At 37.8% G+C, this 15,580-nt stretch overlaps 2 protein-coding genes across 5 annotated transcripts in view; both read right to left on the minus strand.

The window, feature by feature from the left end:
• Positions 1 to 3,803, minus strand: part of LOC309693394 (NLR family CARD domain-containing protein 3-like) — a 28,796-nt gene extending 24,993 nt beyond the window's left edge. For 2 of the 3 annotated variants that reach the window (XM_082512535.1, XM_082512533.1), the window contains exons 1-4: positions 3,732 to 3,794; positions 3,184 to 3,356; positions 2,230 to 2,343; positions 831 to 950 (exon numbers count right to left, since the gene is read on the minus strand). In XM_082512535.1, coding sequence (XP_082368661.1) covers positions 831 to 950; positions 2,230 to 2,343; positions 3,184 to 3,305 — 356 coding nt within the window. In that variant the 5' untranslated portion in view covers positions 3,306 to 3,356; positions 3,732 to 3,794. Of the gene's footprint in view, positions 1 to 830; positions 951 to 2,229; positions 2,344 to 3,183; positions 3,357 to 3,731 lie in introns of all 3 variants that reach the window. The other variant, XM_082512534.1, reaches the window with a different exon arrangement.
• Positions 3,804 to 5,427: 1,624 nt separating this feature from the next.
• On the minus strand, positions 5,428 to 15,560 carry LOC309694529 (sialoadhesin-like). Of its 2 annotated transcripts, XM_082514684.1 has the most exons (8): positions 13,929 to 15,560; positions 11,783 to 11,818; positions 11,387 to 11,659; positions 11,062 to 11,307; positions 10,772 to 10,975; positions 10,526 to 10,615; positions 8,397 to 8,475; positions 5,428 to 7,290 (listed from the first exon to the last, which is right to left on the minus strand). In XM_082514684.1, the coding sequence occupies exons 1-8, from the start codon at positions 13,957 to 13,959 to the stop codon at positions 7,284 to 7,286; spliced, it is 966 nt and encodes a 321-aa protein (XP_082370810.1). In that variant the 5' UTR covers positions 13,960 to 15,560; the 3' UTR covers positions 5,428 to 7,283. The 2 variants fall into 2 exon arrangements, with proteins under 2 accessions (XP_082370810.1, XP_082370811.1); XM_082514685.1 differs by lacking the exon at positions 11,387 to 11,659.
• Between the last annotated feature and the right edge of the window lie 20 nt (positions 15,561 to 15,580).

Consider the following 15,580-nt stretch of genomic DNA (forward strand, 5'->3'; position numbering starts at 1 on the left):
TTGTTCTTCTACTTGGTGGCCATTAAGCAGCTTATCCCTCTGTCAGACTCATGAAGCTGAAGCCCTGGATGTTCTCAAAGCCACTGGAACCATGGTCATCCTTTTAACACGACTCTTGAATCTATAGTTAACATTTTCAGTTTTGTTTAGGTTTTTATGTTACATATCCAAGTTATTTTTCATTCACCTACATTCACTAATTCAAACACTGGTAAAAAGGATAATGAGTCACACAAAGCTAGTTAATTGAGTCTCTTAATTAAAGGTCTAGCTATGAGCATGTTCCTTTGTAAGGTGTAGCATCTAACCAAATCAAAATCATACATAAAGTAGAAGATCAGCTATATTACAAATGAAAATAAAACTACAAAACTTCATGGGGAAAAATGTAAAGAGATTAAGCACATATTACAGAGAGACAGCAACACAGCTAAAAATATAACTGTGTGAGTTTTTCAAGTGCTTTGATCAAAATGATTGGAGAAGAGCTAAAATGTCAATAAAGCCTAAAATAATAATAATAATAATAATAATAATAATAATAATAATAATAATAATAATAATAATAATAATAAAATCTAGTCAAGTTGCTTAATTGTAATTTCAACCATGTGTTACAGTACACAGTGAAACAAGACAGTGTTCCTACAAGACCCATGGTGCTACACATAACAGAAAATCAACACAGGACTGCAAAACACAGGGCAACACCAGACAGAGGTGAATGATACAGACTCAAGACAGTGAAACAGAAAAGTGCAACATTGAGAGTGGGTTGTGCAAAAGAAAAAAAGTGGTGTTGTATAAGTAAAACAGAAACAGTCTCTTACTTTGTGCCTGAGGATCCAGGATCATGACTGAAGACTGGAGGATAATCTCGAGAATTGTCGCTGTTCATGGACATACGGCTGATGTCTGGAAACTCTGCTCTGTGTTTGTGCCGCTGATGTCTGGAAGCACAAACACAGAATGAAACACACATTGTTCTTCTACTTCTATGTTCCTGTTGTTGGCCATTAAGCTGGTGCTCTGTCAGTGTCAGACTCATGAGGCTGAAGCCCTGGATGTTCTCAAAACCACTGTACTTTCTGTAGGGGAAGCTGGCACCATGGTCATCCTTTTTAAGCCACTTTTGAATCCTTAGTTAATATTTTTGAGTTTGTTTTTTGTTTATTTCTTTCTGTTACATATCAAAGTCATTTTCCTTTCATCTGGATTAACTAATCCTGGCAACGGGAATCGGGATAATAAGTCACACAAAGGTAGTTAATTAACTCGCTATTTTAACACAGGGTTAGCTACGCGCATGTTGACGTGAAAGGTGTTTAGTTGGCATCATCTAACTAATCATCATGGATAAGTATACTGTTAAAAGAGCAGTTATTTTAAAAATGAAAGAGAAAATTAAAAGGTCAAACACATACAGAGAGACAGCAAACCAGCTGCTTTGTGAGAGGTTGTTCGACAAAAGTAATTAAGTCAAGACAGATGGGGTTGGTGCGTGTGTGCGCTGCTCTGCTGGATTCTTTGTACCAGCAGGGCACACAGCCCAGAACTTGTCTTAGCGAGAAAAACCTTTAGCTGCTTGATTAGGATGACTAAGCGTAATTTAGATGATTGGGATTTCATTGTTTCTGATTGGAATACAGCTTTCAAGAACTCGGGTCTTTTCCTATTGAGTTATATTTACACAGAGACAGGTGTTTCATGGCCAAAGCATGCCCATTTCTCTCCTCCAATGTCTCTCCTTTCAAAGATGAGACCATAGGCAGATTCAAGTGATTTGTTTTTGTGACTATTGTTTGTTGATTCTATTGCTTTGCTCCGGCTGAATACAGTGGCTTGAAAAAGTATTTGGCCCCCTTGAACTTTCCCACATTTTGTCACATTACAGCCACAAACATGAATCAATGTTATTGGAATTCCACGTGAAAGACCAACACAAAGTGGTGTACATGTGAGAAGTGGAGCGAAAATCATACATGATTCCAAACATTTTTTACAAATGTTTTTTTACAAAATTTACAAAGTGGGGTGTGTGTAATTATTCAGCCCCCTGAGTCAATACTTTGTAGAACCACCTTTTGCTGCAATTGCAGCTGCCAGTCTTTTAGGGTATGTCTCTACCAGCTTTGCACATCTGGAGACTGAAATTCTTCTTAAATAATATTAAAGACTGCAAAAAACAAAATCATATTTGCTCAATTTACAACAGAATCAGTCACTTACTTTGTGAATGAGGGTCCAGGTTCATGACTGAAGACTGGAGGATAATCTCGAGAATTGTCACTGTTCATGGACATGGATCCTGAAAACTCTGCTCTGTGTTTGAGCTGCTGATGTCTGGAAACACAAATATAGAATGAAGCCCAGATTGTTCTTCTACTTGGTGGCCATTAAGCAGCTTATCCCTCTGTCAGACTCATGAAGCTGAAGCCCTGGATGTTCTCAAAGCCACTGGAACCATGGTCATCCTTTTAACACGACTCTTGAATCTATAGTTAACATTTTCAGTTTTGTTTAGGTTTTTATGTTACATATCCAAGTTATTTTTCATTCACCTACATTCACTAATTCAAACACTGGTAAAAAGGATAATGAGTCACACAAAGCTAGTTAATTGAGTCTCTTAATTAAAGGTCTAGCTATGAGCATGTTCCTTTGTAAGGTGTAGCATCTAACCAAATCAAAATCATACATAAAGTAGAAGATCAGCTATATTACAAATGAAAATAAAACTACAAAACTTCATGGGGAAAAATGTAAAGAGATTAAGCACATATTACAGAGAGACAGCAACACAGCTAAAAATATGACTGTGTGAGTTTTTCGAGTGCTTTGATCAAAATGACTGGAGAAGAGCTAAAGTGTCAATAAAGCCTAAAATAATAATAATAATAATAATAATAATAATAATAATAATAATAAAATCTAGTCAAGTTGCTTAATTGTAATTTCAACCATGTGTTACAGTACACAGTGAAACAAGACAGTGTTCCTACAAGACCCATGGTGCTACACATAACAGAAAATCAACACAGGACTGCAAAACACAGGGCAACACCAGACAGAGGTGAATGATACAGACACAAGACAGTGAAACAGAAAAGTGCAACATTGAGAGTGGGTTGTGCAAAAGACAAAAAGTGGTGTTGTATAAGTAAAACAGAAACAGTCTCTTACTTTGTGCCTGAGGATCCAGGATCATGACTGAAGACTGGAGGATAATCTCGAGAATTGTCGCTGTTCATGGACATACTGCTGATGTCTGGAAACTCTGCTCTGTCCTCAGCTAAGCTTTTCATCTTTAGGCAGTCTGGCAGAACAACAACGACTGTGAGTGCAGGTTGAAAATCCTGACAAACATATTTATAGAAACCTGTGACTTGCAGAACAGGAAATACAACACACATATGACACCTAAATACAAACACACACACACACATAATAAACCTATTCGACCCGCCACCTAATGAATGAACAGATCCTTGTTCTCTCTTAAAAACCACAGAAAGACTGCTGACAGGAAGATGACCTGACCATGAAGCAAAGATTTGATGTTATCCATCATGCTTCTTTCTGGATTAAGTCACAAACTTGAGCACCAAAACTAACCAAAACAACATTCACAGTTTTTGTTCTAACTTGCGAAACATTCATGTCATGTTTTCCAGTCAGGAACTAATTTTCTGATTATTCTAAAAAACACATAAATGCACAGTAACACTCACCGTGTTTTTGTCCTCCTGTTTGTTTTTAATCCTTTGTTTCCGCCTCACCTTATGAGAGCAGTCCCTACCCTCTCCACAGGAAGTTGAATGACTACATTCACTCACACTGCTGTGTGAGACACAGATTGGCTTTTTGAAGAGATTTATATTTGCATAAATGCCACCAGCATAGAGTCACTCACCCAGAGTGCTCAGATTACGAACTAAAACGACTTTAAACAACTAAAAATATGTCTTCAGATATTTTTAAACAAGCTCATTTTTTTAAAAATGTACTTATTTCAATTTGAACATGCATACAAATGATATTAGTCTCAGCAGTAGCTTTCACTGTGTCATGTGCCGATTTAGGGTTTGCTCCACCCACAGGTCAAAGGTCGAACCTTCATCTACTCCTCATTTTGCTAAGCGCTGAGATGTTGGTGTCACATAACAAGTCAATAAATGAAAACAATAATAATTAAAGGACAGTGTAATCACCAAAAAATTGGTTTCTTGCCCAAGAGCAACAACGTGCCATTGTGGGATATACTTTCAGCAGGGAAATGATATTCAGCACCCCTGTCATTTCAGCATTACTTTTTAGATAGTTATTTAATGTATTTATGTATTTTCTGTAACCATTATCACTCCGGTGGAAACACTTTGGGAAGCTGTGCCTCCTCTGGTTTTCTCCCTGGACCTCCGACACTGCCGTTAAGTCTAGTTGGACTTTTTGGTACAACATTGTTACCTTTTTCTCTACTTCACCTCCACCTGAACTTGTTACTTTATATAGAAATGCAGCATTTTACATCATCATTGTTACTGTATGCAAACAGTGTCCAGCTTTACTTTAGCCAGTTTTACTAATGTACTTTTTTACTTCAGAAAATCAGCCTCTCTGGGAGGCTGATTTTATAGCTGATTTCTTTACGCACTAATTTTCTACTATAGTTTACAACATAGCATTTGAATCAAGGTAATTCAGTTCATTATATGACAAATTGTGTATTCGATGATATCATCTATCTCTGGATTTTTCTATTTGTTTGGCTTTTTTTATAAGATCATATGTTTAAAAATAGAAATGATTTAAAAACACTTTTTTTCATCATTTTGTTTTGAGAAAATTAAGGTTTTGTTTGTTTATTTTAGTCTTGAATCGCAGGTCGTCTTCACGAATGTTTCCCATGCACCTTTTCACATTCAAGATCAAAATCAGTGACAATGAACATTAGGTCAGACGTCACTTTGATGCTGCCCTCACAAACAGGGCCGTCATTTATTGATTCATTTCCAACTTTTGTCTCATGTTTGCTTTTGTGTTTCATAATCTCAGAGTTGGCTGAGGAGGAATTCAATGTGCCACAAATGTACTGACAGTAAATGTGTCTGTGTGTTAATGGAATGCAGTTCAGCAGCTTTGGGGTGACTTTGTTTCTCATGAACTCCGGATGTGAACTGACATGTTCTGTCATTTCTTAAATAGTAAAGTAACAGCAACGGTTTGTGTGATTTCAACAGTTTTATTGTGTTTAGCATTTAAATCAAAATGGGATTTAAATTTGTTACTTATGTTATGTTACTTAGTTTCTACAGCATTTTAGCTGTAGAAACTAAGTAACATAACATAATATATACATAATAACAGTAAAACAACAGATTAAGTGAACAGAACTTAAATAAATAAATAAGAAACACGGGAAGCATAAAAGGGTGTTGTCATCAATTTTATATAATCGTTTTTTTGGTGCTCTCAATAAAATGCTGCTGATCCAGTTCCAGAACAAACACAACAAACCACAAATTACACAGAATGATGGCTTAAAACAGTCATCCAGTGTTGTCCTCGCCTGATCTTTAGACATTATAAAAATGTTGGGCAAACATTTCTTGATATATGATAGAAAAATAGTCACAAAACCTGCTTTACATCAGATATCAGATGTACGAGGTCGTACCTGTAGAAGACAAGTTTGACCAGCAAAAGCTGATAATCAACATGACTGTGTATCTTCATGAACAAGAGTAACTAACTAAACTTAACACAGATGCATATGATTTGAAGTTCATGACCCTCATGCCCAATTGTCCGTTGCAGAAATGCTTTTGTACTTTAAAACAAGCTCATGAGTAAAATCTAAGACCATCTGACTAATCTGCTCAAATAAAAAGGACAAATGTTTTAAAATATACTGCACTGATGACTGAGCTGGTTCTGGGGGGGTTAAACCTGGATGTGTTGTGCTTTGATGCTGCTCAGTAGGTCAATACGACTATTTCAAATTTCAAATGACAAAAAGTGAAGGGTCAAAGTGAGCCAAATTTAACTTAAGTAAATAATATTCTTATTTACTCCACAGCAGAGTTTTTGCTCTTTTTTGTGGACTTGTGTGGAGTTGTGTCACATTCACACAACTAAATCTAAAATACATCCTGGAGCAGTTACTGCTGGACTCTGATATTTGTCAGTTTTCTTGTTTTGGCTTCTTTACGTGAGATTTGCCTGTTAAATTAAACCAAAGAGCATTTCTGTTTGTATTCAGTATAAAGTCTAAGGTCACTCTCAATATCAGTCTTCGTCATTATTGTGTTTACAGCGCTCTCGTATTTTATTTTATTTATTTATTTTTATTTCCATTAAATTTCCATGAATTTTCTTCACTTGTTTAACAGATTTTAAAAAATGGTTTTCATGCTTAAACTGACATTAATAAAGCGGCCGCTCTGCTGTAACACCAGGTTTCACCAGAAGATGACAGCAACCTTCAAATTACACTCCTGCTCATTTCAAGATTCATGGAGAAGTTTAACTAGAGCAGCTCTGAGCTGGTCCAGGAGGTTACATGTTCATGAGTTTGTAGTTTATCAGATACCAAAACACTTTAGCTCTTTGTTTTTTAACTCTGAGTGTGATTTAATTTGTTTCCCAGCTTAAGGAACAAATTTCCTATTGATTTTCTATTGTCAGCATCAGGTTTATTCACCACCATGATTACTTTAAAATAACATTAGTTTAAAAATAACAAAAAAATTTAAAAAAAACAAAAAACTTTTTAGTCTCAAATATACGGGCATCTTCTATGTTTTTCTGTCCTGTTTACACTGATTAATATTCCCTCATTTTGATGATTTTTATTTGCTTTTAGTACTGATGTGAGGAGTTTATCAATGAACACAACAAATACATAACTACTGAAATTTTCTCCCCAACAGCTTGGGGAAAACCACAGAACCACGTGACAAACACACATGATGACAAAAGCTTATTTAGAAATTAAATCCCTGCTACAGTAACAACAGCAGGGTCAAACATTAAAACAATTTCAATGTCACTGCAGACATTAAAAACATACATATTTATTCTACATTTGATTTTACAAGGAAATGCACTTTTAAATTTTAAGATAAAGAAGGAAAATATTTTTTCTTATTTAGTAAGAAAGAAATATTAAAATCTGGTCATGTTGTACTCTGGTCTGAAGTGTTGGGGGCATCAAGTGGAGAACAGCAACTGGATGTCACTGGTTGGACTGGTGGACTGAAGAGCAGATGATGTCAGGATCTGGTTTAAAGTCTGAACACAAACACACAGATTAAAACAATCATTCTGTTTTTCATGCTGGGCCTTGGTATAGCACCATGGTTCATCCTCTGTCTGAAACAAATGGTTTTAGTTCCTGTGCTTTAGCACTTATTTCTTCTGACTGGCTGCCCCTCACTAACAGCAGGTTTGAACAGCATTTGGGAGAGACTTCTATGCCTTAGATTACCGTATTAAAGGATCTCCTCTCTTTCTAACATCATAAAGAAACAAAAAACATTTTAATAAGAGAAAACGGCATCATAAACATATTATTAGGTGAATTACCCCTGAAATTAAATTTGATAGGACCTAAAATTACTTGTTGGCATAACAGTGACACCTTTTGGTGAAGAAGTTAATTACAGTCACATGATTGGTTGCCCTTCAAGCTAAAGCAGCACAGGAGCCAGTTTGGCTTACCATGCACTGGACGTTTCCTTCTGTGCATTTACGAAATAACCTTCAGTAGTAGGTTTATTACCTGTCAGGACATTTGTGTTTTCAGTTTATTGCAAGACGTGTTAAATTTTGTTGAGGGAAGTTTCTATGGACGCTAACTGCATCTTTGCACTCCATGTTGTGAGTAGCTTCCATATGCTAGTCTAAGCAGTCTTATCAATGGCCTTGTGTTACCTGATGAATCTGTTTGAATGTGTTCTTAATTGTTTCACATTTCTCAGTTCTGTTTATTCTGTTTGTTTAATAAGTATTATGTAAAGTAAACATACATTTCTGTATCAAGACATCTGGAAGAATCAACAGTGCTTAACTAACATATGCTACTGATTCCTGTGTTCACAGACTACACACAAACACACCCCATATCCAGCTCTGCATGTTCTAGACTAAAAGTTAATATTGGTGTTGTTACGAGAATCTTTAATCAGGTTTACATTCTGCTGCATATCTTGCTCAGGAACAGGTCAAACTTAGAGGAAGTGGTTTACTTCTGACAGAGAGATGAGAGGTTTGATAAGTCTGAGCCCTGAGCTTGAGTATTGGTGTGGTTTTGTTAGCTTAGTTTAGCATAATGGCTGGAAACAAAGAGAGCAGTTAGTTTGTTTCTGTCCAAAGTCAAAGATAAAGATCAGCTGTACCTGGGCCTTCTTGTTCTGATGATTGTTTGTCCATAACTGATGTCTTCAGGTCTCACTGCTGAGTCAGCTAAATCTGTCTCTGCATAATCAAATACATTTAAATTACTGCATGTACAACAACTGCAAGATTATTATTGCACTACATTTATAGCAAGACATTTTATTTTAATCTTCATATCTGCATTGTTACGAAGGCATTAAGAGATAATCTTGATAAACCGAAGCAGCTTTTCAGTTTCCTCCTCTAAACGCCTACTGTTGACTGCATAGAACTGCGGGCTATTTCTGAGGAAAAAAAAAGTCGACGACCGCAAAGCTGCCATTTTGTTTCAGTGCCAACGAACACTCTCACCTCATGAATACTTTTATAGACCTACCTAGCGCACACTGCAGTGAGAAGTTTCATCAGACTAACATTAAACAGCAGGAAGTAGGTGCAGTGGTTTTACATGAAGAACTTTAAAAATAATGAATTGTTCTGAAGAACAGGTTAAGAGGCTGAAAACACAGTTCAGAACCTTTGGTCTGTTCAGTCTTTCTCTTTAAACGTCTCATGTTAACTGTAAATTTGTTCTTTAAATCCAGCTGATACCATCCAGGGAGGTAACTGAAACCACTGAATCTATTTATGCTGTTTTTGTGCAAATAGAAGTGACAACAGGTTTCATACTATCACCTTCGGACTCTTGACACTGTGCTGGAACAAACAGAGAATCTGAATGTGACGACAGTGTATCGATAATGGCACCCTGCAAGAGCTGGACGGGCAGTAAGACCTGAATGGGTTACAGGTTCCATCTCATGCTACAGTAAACACTATGAGAACAAATAGATTTAGGTCTGTTTGCAGACATCATTTTCACATAGAAATTATTTCTACATGCATTTTCCTCTAATAGAAAGCAACAGCTTTAAAACAGGGTGACATTTATGGAAAGTGGCAATATTTGATTTGTATTTGAGAAATTGGTGTCCCAATGTGCATTAAAGACATGGTTTGGATTATGAGGACATTTTCGCTGACCTTCATCTTTTCAAAGCTCTTAGGCTGAGTTTGAGACAGCTGAAGTGTTTTCTTTCTATCAGAAACAGGATGCTGGACGACTGCAGAGCTGTTAGCTTCAGTTAACCACAGACTACAAACACACAGTCCAGCTCACACTGAACAACACTCAGTAAGTACAGTTAAAAACACAGATGGATACATCTGACTGAGCTTCAGTCTCTTCTGCTTATTCAGGTTGCTGAAGGCACATCTTATCAATTCAGCAAGATGTTTTATCTTACTTTTCTACAACCTACAGCTTTACCCTTCTGATCATGTCTAAAATACATCAAAATCAGCAATAGTCTTCAGAAACCTAAATCTGATTCTATCTTTATACTACACAGCAGCTTGAGGCAACTTTTGCTGCGATTTGACACTGTATAAATAAAATCAAAGGGAAAAGGTCAGAGAAAACGCTTTTGTACTCCCAACTCTGCTCATAATGTCACTGTCACATAATCTTGTCCCTCTTTGGGGGGAAACTCCCACTGGGTTTAAACCTGGGACTCTCCACCATTTGACCTTAGAACTGAAGAAGCTTCTTGGATGAGAGGTGAAACGTCTTCAAGTAACTTAAAGAAGTCCAGACGCTTTTCTTTGCAAGCTCCTTTGACTACGATGACCTGGATGACTGAGAACCTTCACAGACTATTTTGTTATGATCTCACTCCCAGATTGATCCCAAATTAATTCACAAAGAAATTAACAATTCACACATTCACAAAGAAACTCAGCATCCATCTTAGTAATGCATCTCCTTCATGTGTGAAATTCTGTTAAACAGCTTCAGTTCAATCAATTTCCTACAGCACCAATTTAACAGTCACCACAAGGTCCTCTAAAGTCTGAGCATTATGCCAAGCACAAACTTTAAAATACAAAAAAATGAAGTACCAACAGCTGGAGTTCCTCTTATGTTCATGTGAGTCTCCAAATGTGAGTTTAGTTCACTTCATGAACACAGTAATCCAAGAAAAATCAAGAACACTGAAAAAACATGTTTGCTATGATAACTTGGAGCTGAAACTGGAATGAGCCTCACCATAAAACCTGCCATGAAAAAACAACAACACAACACTACCTTTGCTTCGCCTGATTGACTGTTGCGAATTATTTGATATCTTGACAGTGTTGTACGTGACGTGAGTGATGATGTCATCTTCTTCTTGATCTGATCAAGTGATGCAAAATGAATGACAATGTAAATGCAATATCTAAACAGAGATGGAATGATCTTCTTCTAAACACAAATACTCTCAAACTTGAATGTGAACTTTATTCTACTAAACAAACTCAGACATGAAAGATCAGGAAGTCTGAGTCTCACCTTCAGGTTTCCTGTGAACACATCGTCTCACCAGCAGAACCAGTAACACCAGTAGAACCACAACACACACTGATCCAACACATGACAACAGAGAGAGAAGAGGAAGAGAGAGTGGTGGAGGAAGAGTGATGGAGGTGAAAGCCTGAGGAGAGGTGGATGTAGGTGGAGGTGTGGATGTAGGTGGAGGTGTGGTGGTGTGTTCCCCTAAAATAAAGCAAACACAGTCATTAAGTTGTCGTCACATTGTGAATGTTGAAAGCTGCAGAAACACAGACAGGTGAGTGTGTCACCTGTGACAGTGATCCAGCTGGATGGAGACTCTCCATGACCGCTGATGTCACACTTGTAGAGGCCTTCATCAGACCTGGAAACATGCTGGATGGTCATGTGACCTGTAGGCTGCTTCCTGATGAGGGAGCCATCTTTATAGAAAGCAGCTGGGAGGTTGGAGGGAGTGGTCTTTGTTTTACAGAGCAGAGTGACGTCATCTCCCTCCATCACAGGGAGGACAGGACTCTGCAGGATCACTGATCCACCTCAACACAGAGACAAACTACAGCATTTCATCCATTTACACACAGCTTCATCAACACTAACTCCACACACTCAGCTTACCAGTGACTGTCAGGTTAACCATGTTACTGATGGGACCCTCTCTGGACTCACACCAGTAAACTCCACTGTCAGATGTGAGAATGTAGCTGATACTACAAGAAGAATTAGCTGAATTTGTCGGTTTTCCCCATTCTGCTCCACACTGGGTCCTCTGCAGGTTGGTTGCATTTCTCCTCAGAGTCCATCCAGCAGAGCTGTCGTCCTCCTCACAGCTCAGAGACAAAAAGTCTCCTCTAAAGAACTGAGAGCTGCTGGGACTCACAGTCAGACGAGCTGTGAGGGTTAAAATGAAAGAATTATGATCTGTTGGACTTTAAATTCTGAAACATGAACCCAATCAGGTCATATCATTGAGCATTTCTCAGGTTTAAACTGTGACAGAAGAAGGTTACTGACCTTGGTTTGTTGTGCAGCTCAGCAGTGAGATCAGAACTAAAGAGAAATGACACACAAACTCATCTCTTTCTCAAAAAAGACTGAACATAAAGTGATTAAATCTAAAAACCATCTGGTAGAATATTTCATCAATCCATCCATTTTTTTAACCAGTTATTCAAATTACAGTTGAGGAAAAGCTGCAATTTATTCCAGCTGTTATAAGGTGAGTACAGATCATTAGTCCATCACAGACTAACATTCACTATCCGAGTTAACCAAACATGTCTTTGGACTTTGAAGTAAACCTACACAGGCACTAGTCACTGCACCTCTGTGAAACCTGTACTGTTAAATATGATTTACAGATCATTATTTTGATAAACATCTTCAGTGTTGGGGAGTAACACTATACATGTACCACAGTTACGTATTTGTTCCGTTACCGTTTAAAAAGGTGGTATTCAGAATACAGTTACTTTGTTGAAATAAATGGATTACACAGCGGCCTTTTCCTGTTTCTTATGTTAGGCTATGCCCTCTCTATTTCTGGTAATTCCATGCCGGTAGAACCTGAACAAAACTCGCATTAAGAGGCTCTAATGCCTGTGTCTCAATCTCACGGCCCATGTCACCTCTACTTGCGGCCTGCATAATGACGTGAAGAAATATTTTTTTAAATTATTATTAAAAAAAATGTTTAATATAAAGCCAATAGGCAGAGTGTTACAGGCATCGCCCTAAAGAATGTAGCCTCATAAACAGTGTAGTCCGTGCTGCAGTGAGAATGGACTGCTGTACCCGTTATGTGTCTGTGAGCGAGGGAGGGAGAAAAAGGAGAGTGGAAAAGTACGAGTTGTCATCGAGCAGAAACAGGAGCTGGAAGCATGTAAATATAATAATAACCACTGCAGCCAAGAAGAGTGCCTGACGAGCCCAGTTGTAAGTAAGCTATTAAGACTCGACTGTACACCGTGTTCCTGTTTTCCTCCAAAAACAATAAGTTCCGTTGGAGCAGCCTTTCAACGCCTCTCTCTGTCTCTCGCAAGAAAAGTTGACCCAGACAACAAAGTAAAGCTATTTTTCGGCTACGAGCCGACAGGGACCACGCCGTATTAGTCAGAGGTCCCTTTACTACAGCTCGGAGTCGCGGACCTTCAGTAATAGTAATAAATCACACAGCAATAGTACATTCACGTTGTTGTAAAAAGCATGATAATATATTAAGTAATCCAAAGTATTCAGAATACGTTACTGTCATTGAGTAACGTAACGGAATATGTTACAGAATACATTTTGGGGCATGTATTCTGTATTCTGTAACGGAATACATTTTAAAAGTAACCTTCCCAACACTGGAACCTTCCCTTTCAACGCCTCTCTCTGTCTCTAGCTAGCAAAGTTGACCCAGACAACAAAGTAAAGCTAGTTTTGAGTCCAATATGGAACCCGACGTATCAGCCAGAGATGCCTTTACTACGGTTCGGAGCCGCAGACCTGTTTTATATATGCGTGGAATAGTTTTCTATACGAGATCGCTGCTAAAAGTGCAGCCTTACCTAATGTCCACCCTACTGTTACTCATTTATATTAAGATATTGGTATGGTGAATAACCTTTAGGAACAGTAATAAATCACACAGCAATAGTACATTCATGTGGTTGTAAATAGCATGGTAATATATTAAGTAATCCAAAGTATTCAGAATCTGTTACTCTCATTGAGTGACGTAACTATGTTACAAAATACATTTTGGGGCATGTATTCTGTTGTGGAATACATTTTAAAAGTAACCTTCCCAACACTGGACATCTTCCACTTTTTCTCTGACTGCTACTGAATTTAAAGTTTTTCTTTTTTTCTTTTCTGTTTTTTAATCTGAAAAAAGTGTGCTGACTCTACTGTATACTTTAAATAACCCACTAAAGTCACTTCAAAGTTGTGTTGATATAATGAGTGAATGATTTGATCTTTTCACTGCCTGCTGTGTTTCCTCGACTCCTGAGCAAAGATAAAGAGTCAGTTCAGACCTGCAGTTGGTCCTCGTGGTGTTTTGAACTTGAATTCAGCCTGATTTGTTTTTCATGTCTTCTCCTCCATCATCAGTTATCAGGAGAGCAGACAGTCAAAGTACAAGAATTCAAACAAACACAGAGATTCTACTTACAGAGCAGACACAGCACAGATGTTTCCTTCATCGTCCTTCTCACTCATTTGAGCTTTTTTTCATTTCTGTCACTGACACCAAGTAATGCCCGCCCTCTTCCTCTGAGCACCAGCTTTCTATTGGTTCAAATATAGTGGTGGGAGACTACAAATAATTTTAATTTTAAATTAAATTTTTTTAATTTAAAATTTAAACACAATAACTATGCGCACACAACAGTGTTTTTTTTTTTTCTTATTTCTTATTTTTTCTGAAGTAAAACATTTGTCAGTTCACACATATGAAAAGAAACATGGCAGAAAGTCTCCTCTGCTCTCAGTGATCTGTAGTTTGGTTGATGAACAAATCCATGTCCATGTAGTTACGTCCCCCTCAGTGAGAGAGGCAGATATGAGCTGAAACACAGGAATCAAACCAGGGACGCTGCTGTTATGGAGCTGAACTGGAACCATTCAGACACTGAGGCCCTCTGAACACATTTTAATTACAGCTGTGCAGAGACACACTGATGACTGACTGGAACACTATGATTCACATTTTACATTAACACCATCCTCACACATGGTTTATATATGACCACTAGAGGGAGATGTTGGACTTTAAACACTAACATGGATACAAGCAGATCATGAATGATGCAGTTATTATTATTATCACATCATACTGGCTCCTAATGAAATGCCTGTATTTTATTTAACTGTTTATAAAGAGTATCTTCATTTAAACGTGTTGAGAATAAGCAGTGAAAAAAGACTGTGGACATGGTTATATGTTCAGCTGTACTTCCTGACTGAGGTTACTCAGCTACTGGTAGCTGATAAAATAAAACGTCACCTTTTTGTCCAAATATTTTATATATATATCTATATAATATATATAGATATATATATTATATAGATATATATTACTGAAAATAGTAACGCTGTTACTTGTATTGCCGTTATCTTTTTACTCAGGAGATGAACCATCTATGCCACAAACTATTCCTGCGATTATTTCCTGCAAGTAGCCCATTACATAGGCGCACATCTTGCTCTAGTACAGGTAAAGTAATATAAAATATTTTATATCGATTATTTTTCAATGAAAACAAACAGTATAAATGGTAAATGGCCTGTATTTGTATAGCGCTTTACTAGTCCCTAAGGACCCCAAAGCGCTTTACATATCCAGTCATCCACCCATTCACACACTGGTGATGGCAAGCCACCCTGGGGCGCACTGACAGAGGCGAGGCTGCCAGACACTGGCGCCACAAGGCCCTCTGACCACCACCAGTAGGCAATGTGTGAAGTGTCTCACCCAAGGACACAACGACCGAGACTGTCCAAGCTGGGGCTCGAACCAGCAACCTTCCGATTACAAGGCGAACGCCCAACTCTTGAGCCACGATCGCCCCATGACTGCTATGACACGTTGTAATAATTTTACTACTGTAATTTTACTGGTGAACATTGTCTCAATTGTGGTGTTGCATTAGTGATCCGGCAGTGTATTTTTTCCAGTGCCGTGTTATGTTACAGCTCAGAGAAGGGTGTGGCACATGTACTTTGTTTAATGGGAATGCAGTTTTGTAATTTTGCAGTATTTGGAAAATACTGCAAAATTTGGAAAAAGAAGTACAGTCCATCTGGAAAGGCATTCAAAAAACT

Source organism: Aulonocara stuartgranti, assembly GCF_965226115.1.
Source record: "Aulonocara stuartgranti genome assembly, chromosome: 3".
NCBI classification, from domain to species: domain Eukaryota; kingdom Metazoa; phylum Chordata; class Actinopteri; order Cichliformes; family Cichlidae; genus Aulonocara; species Aulonocara stuartgranti.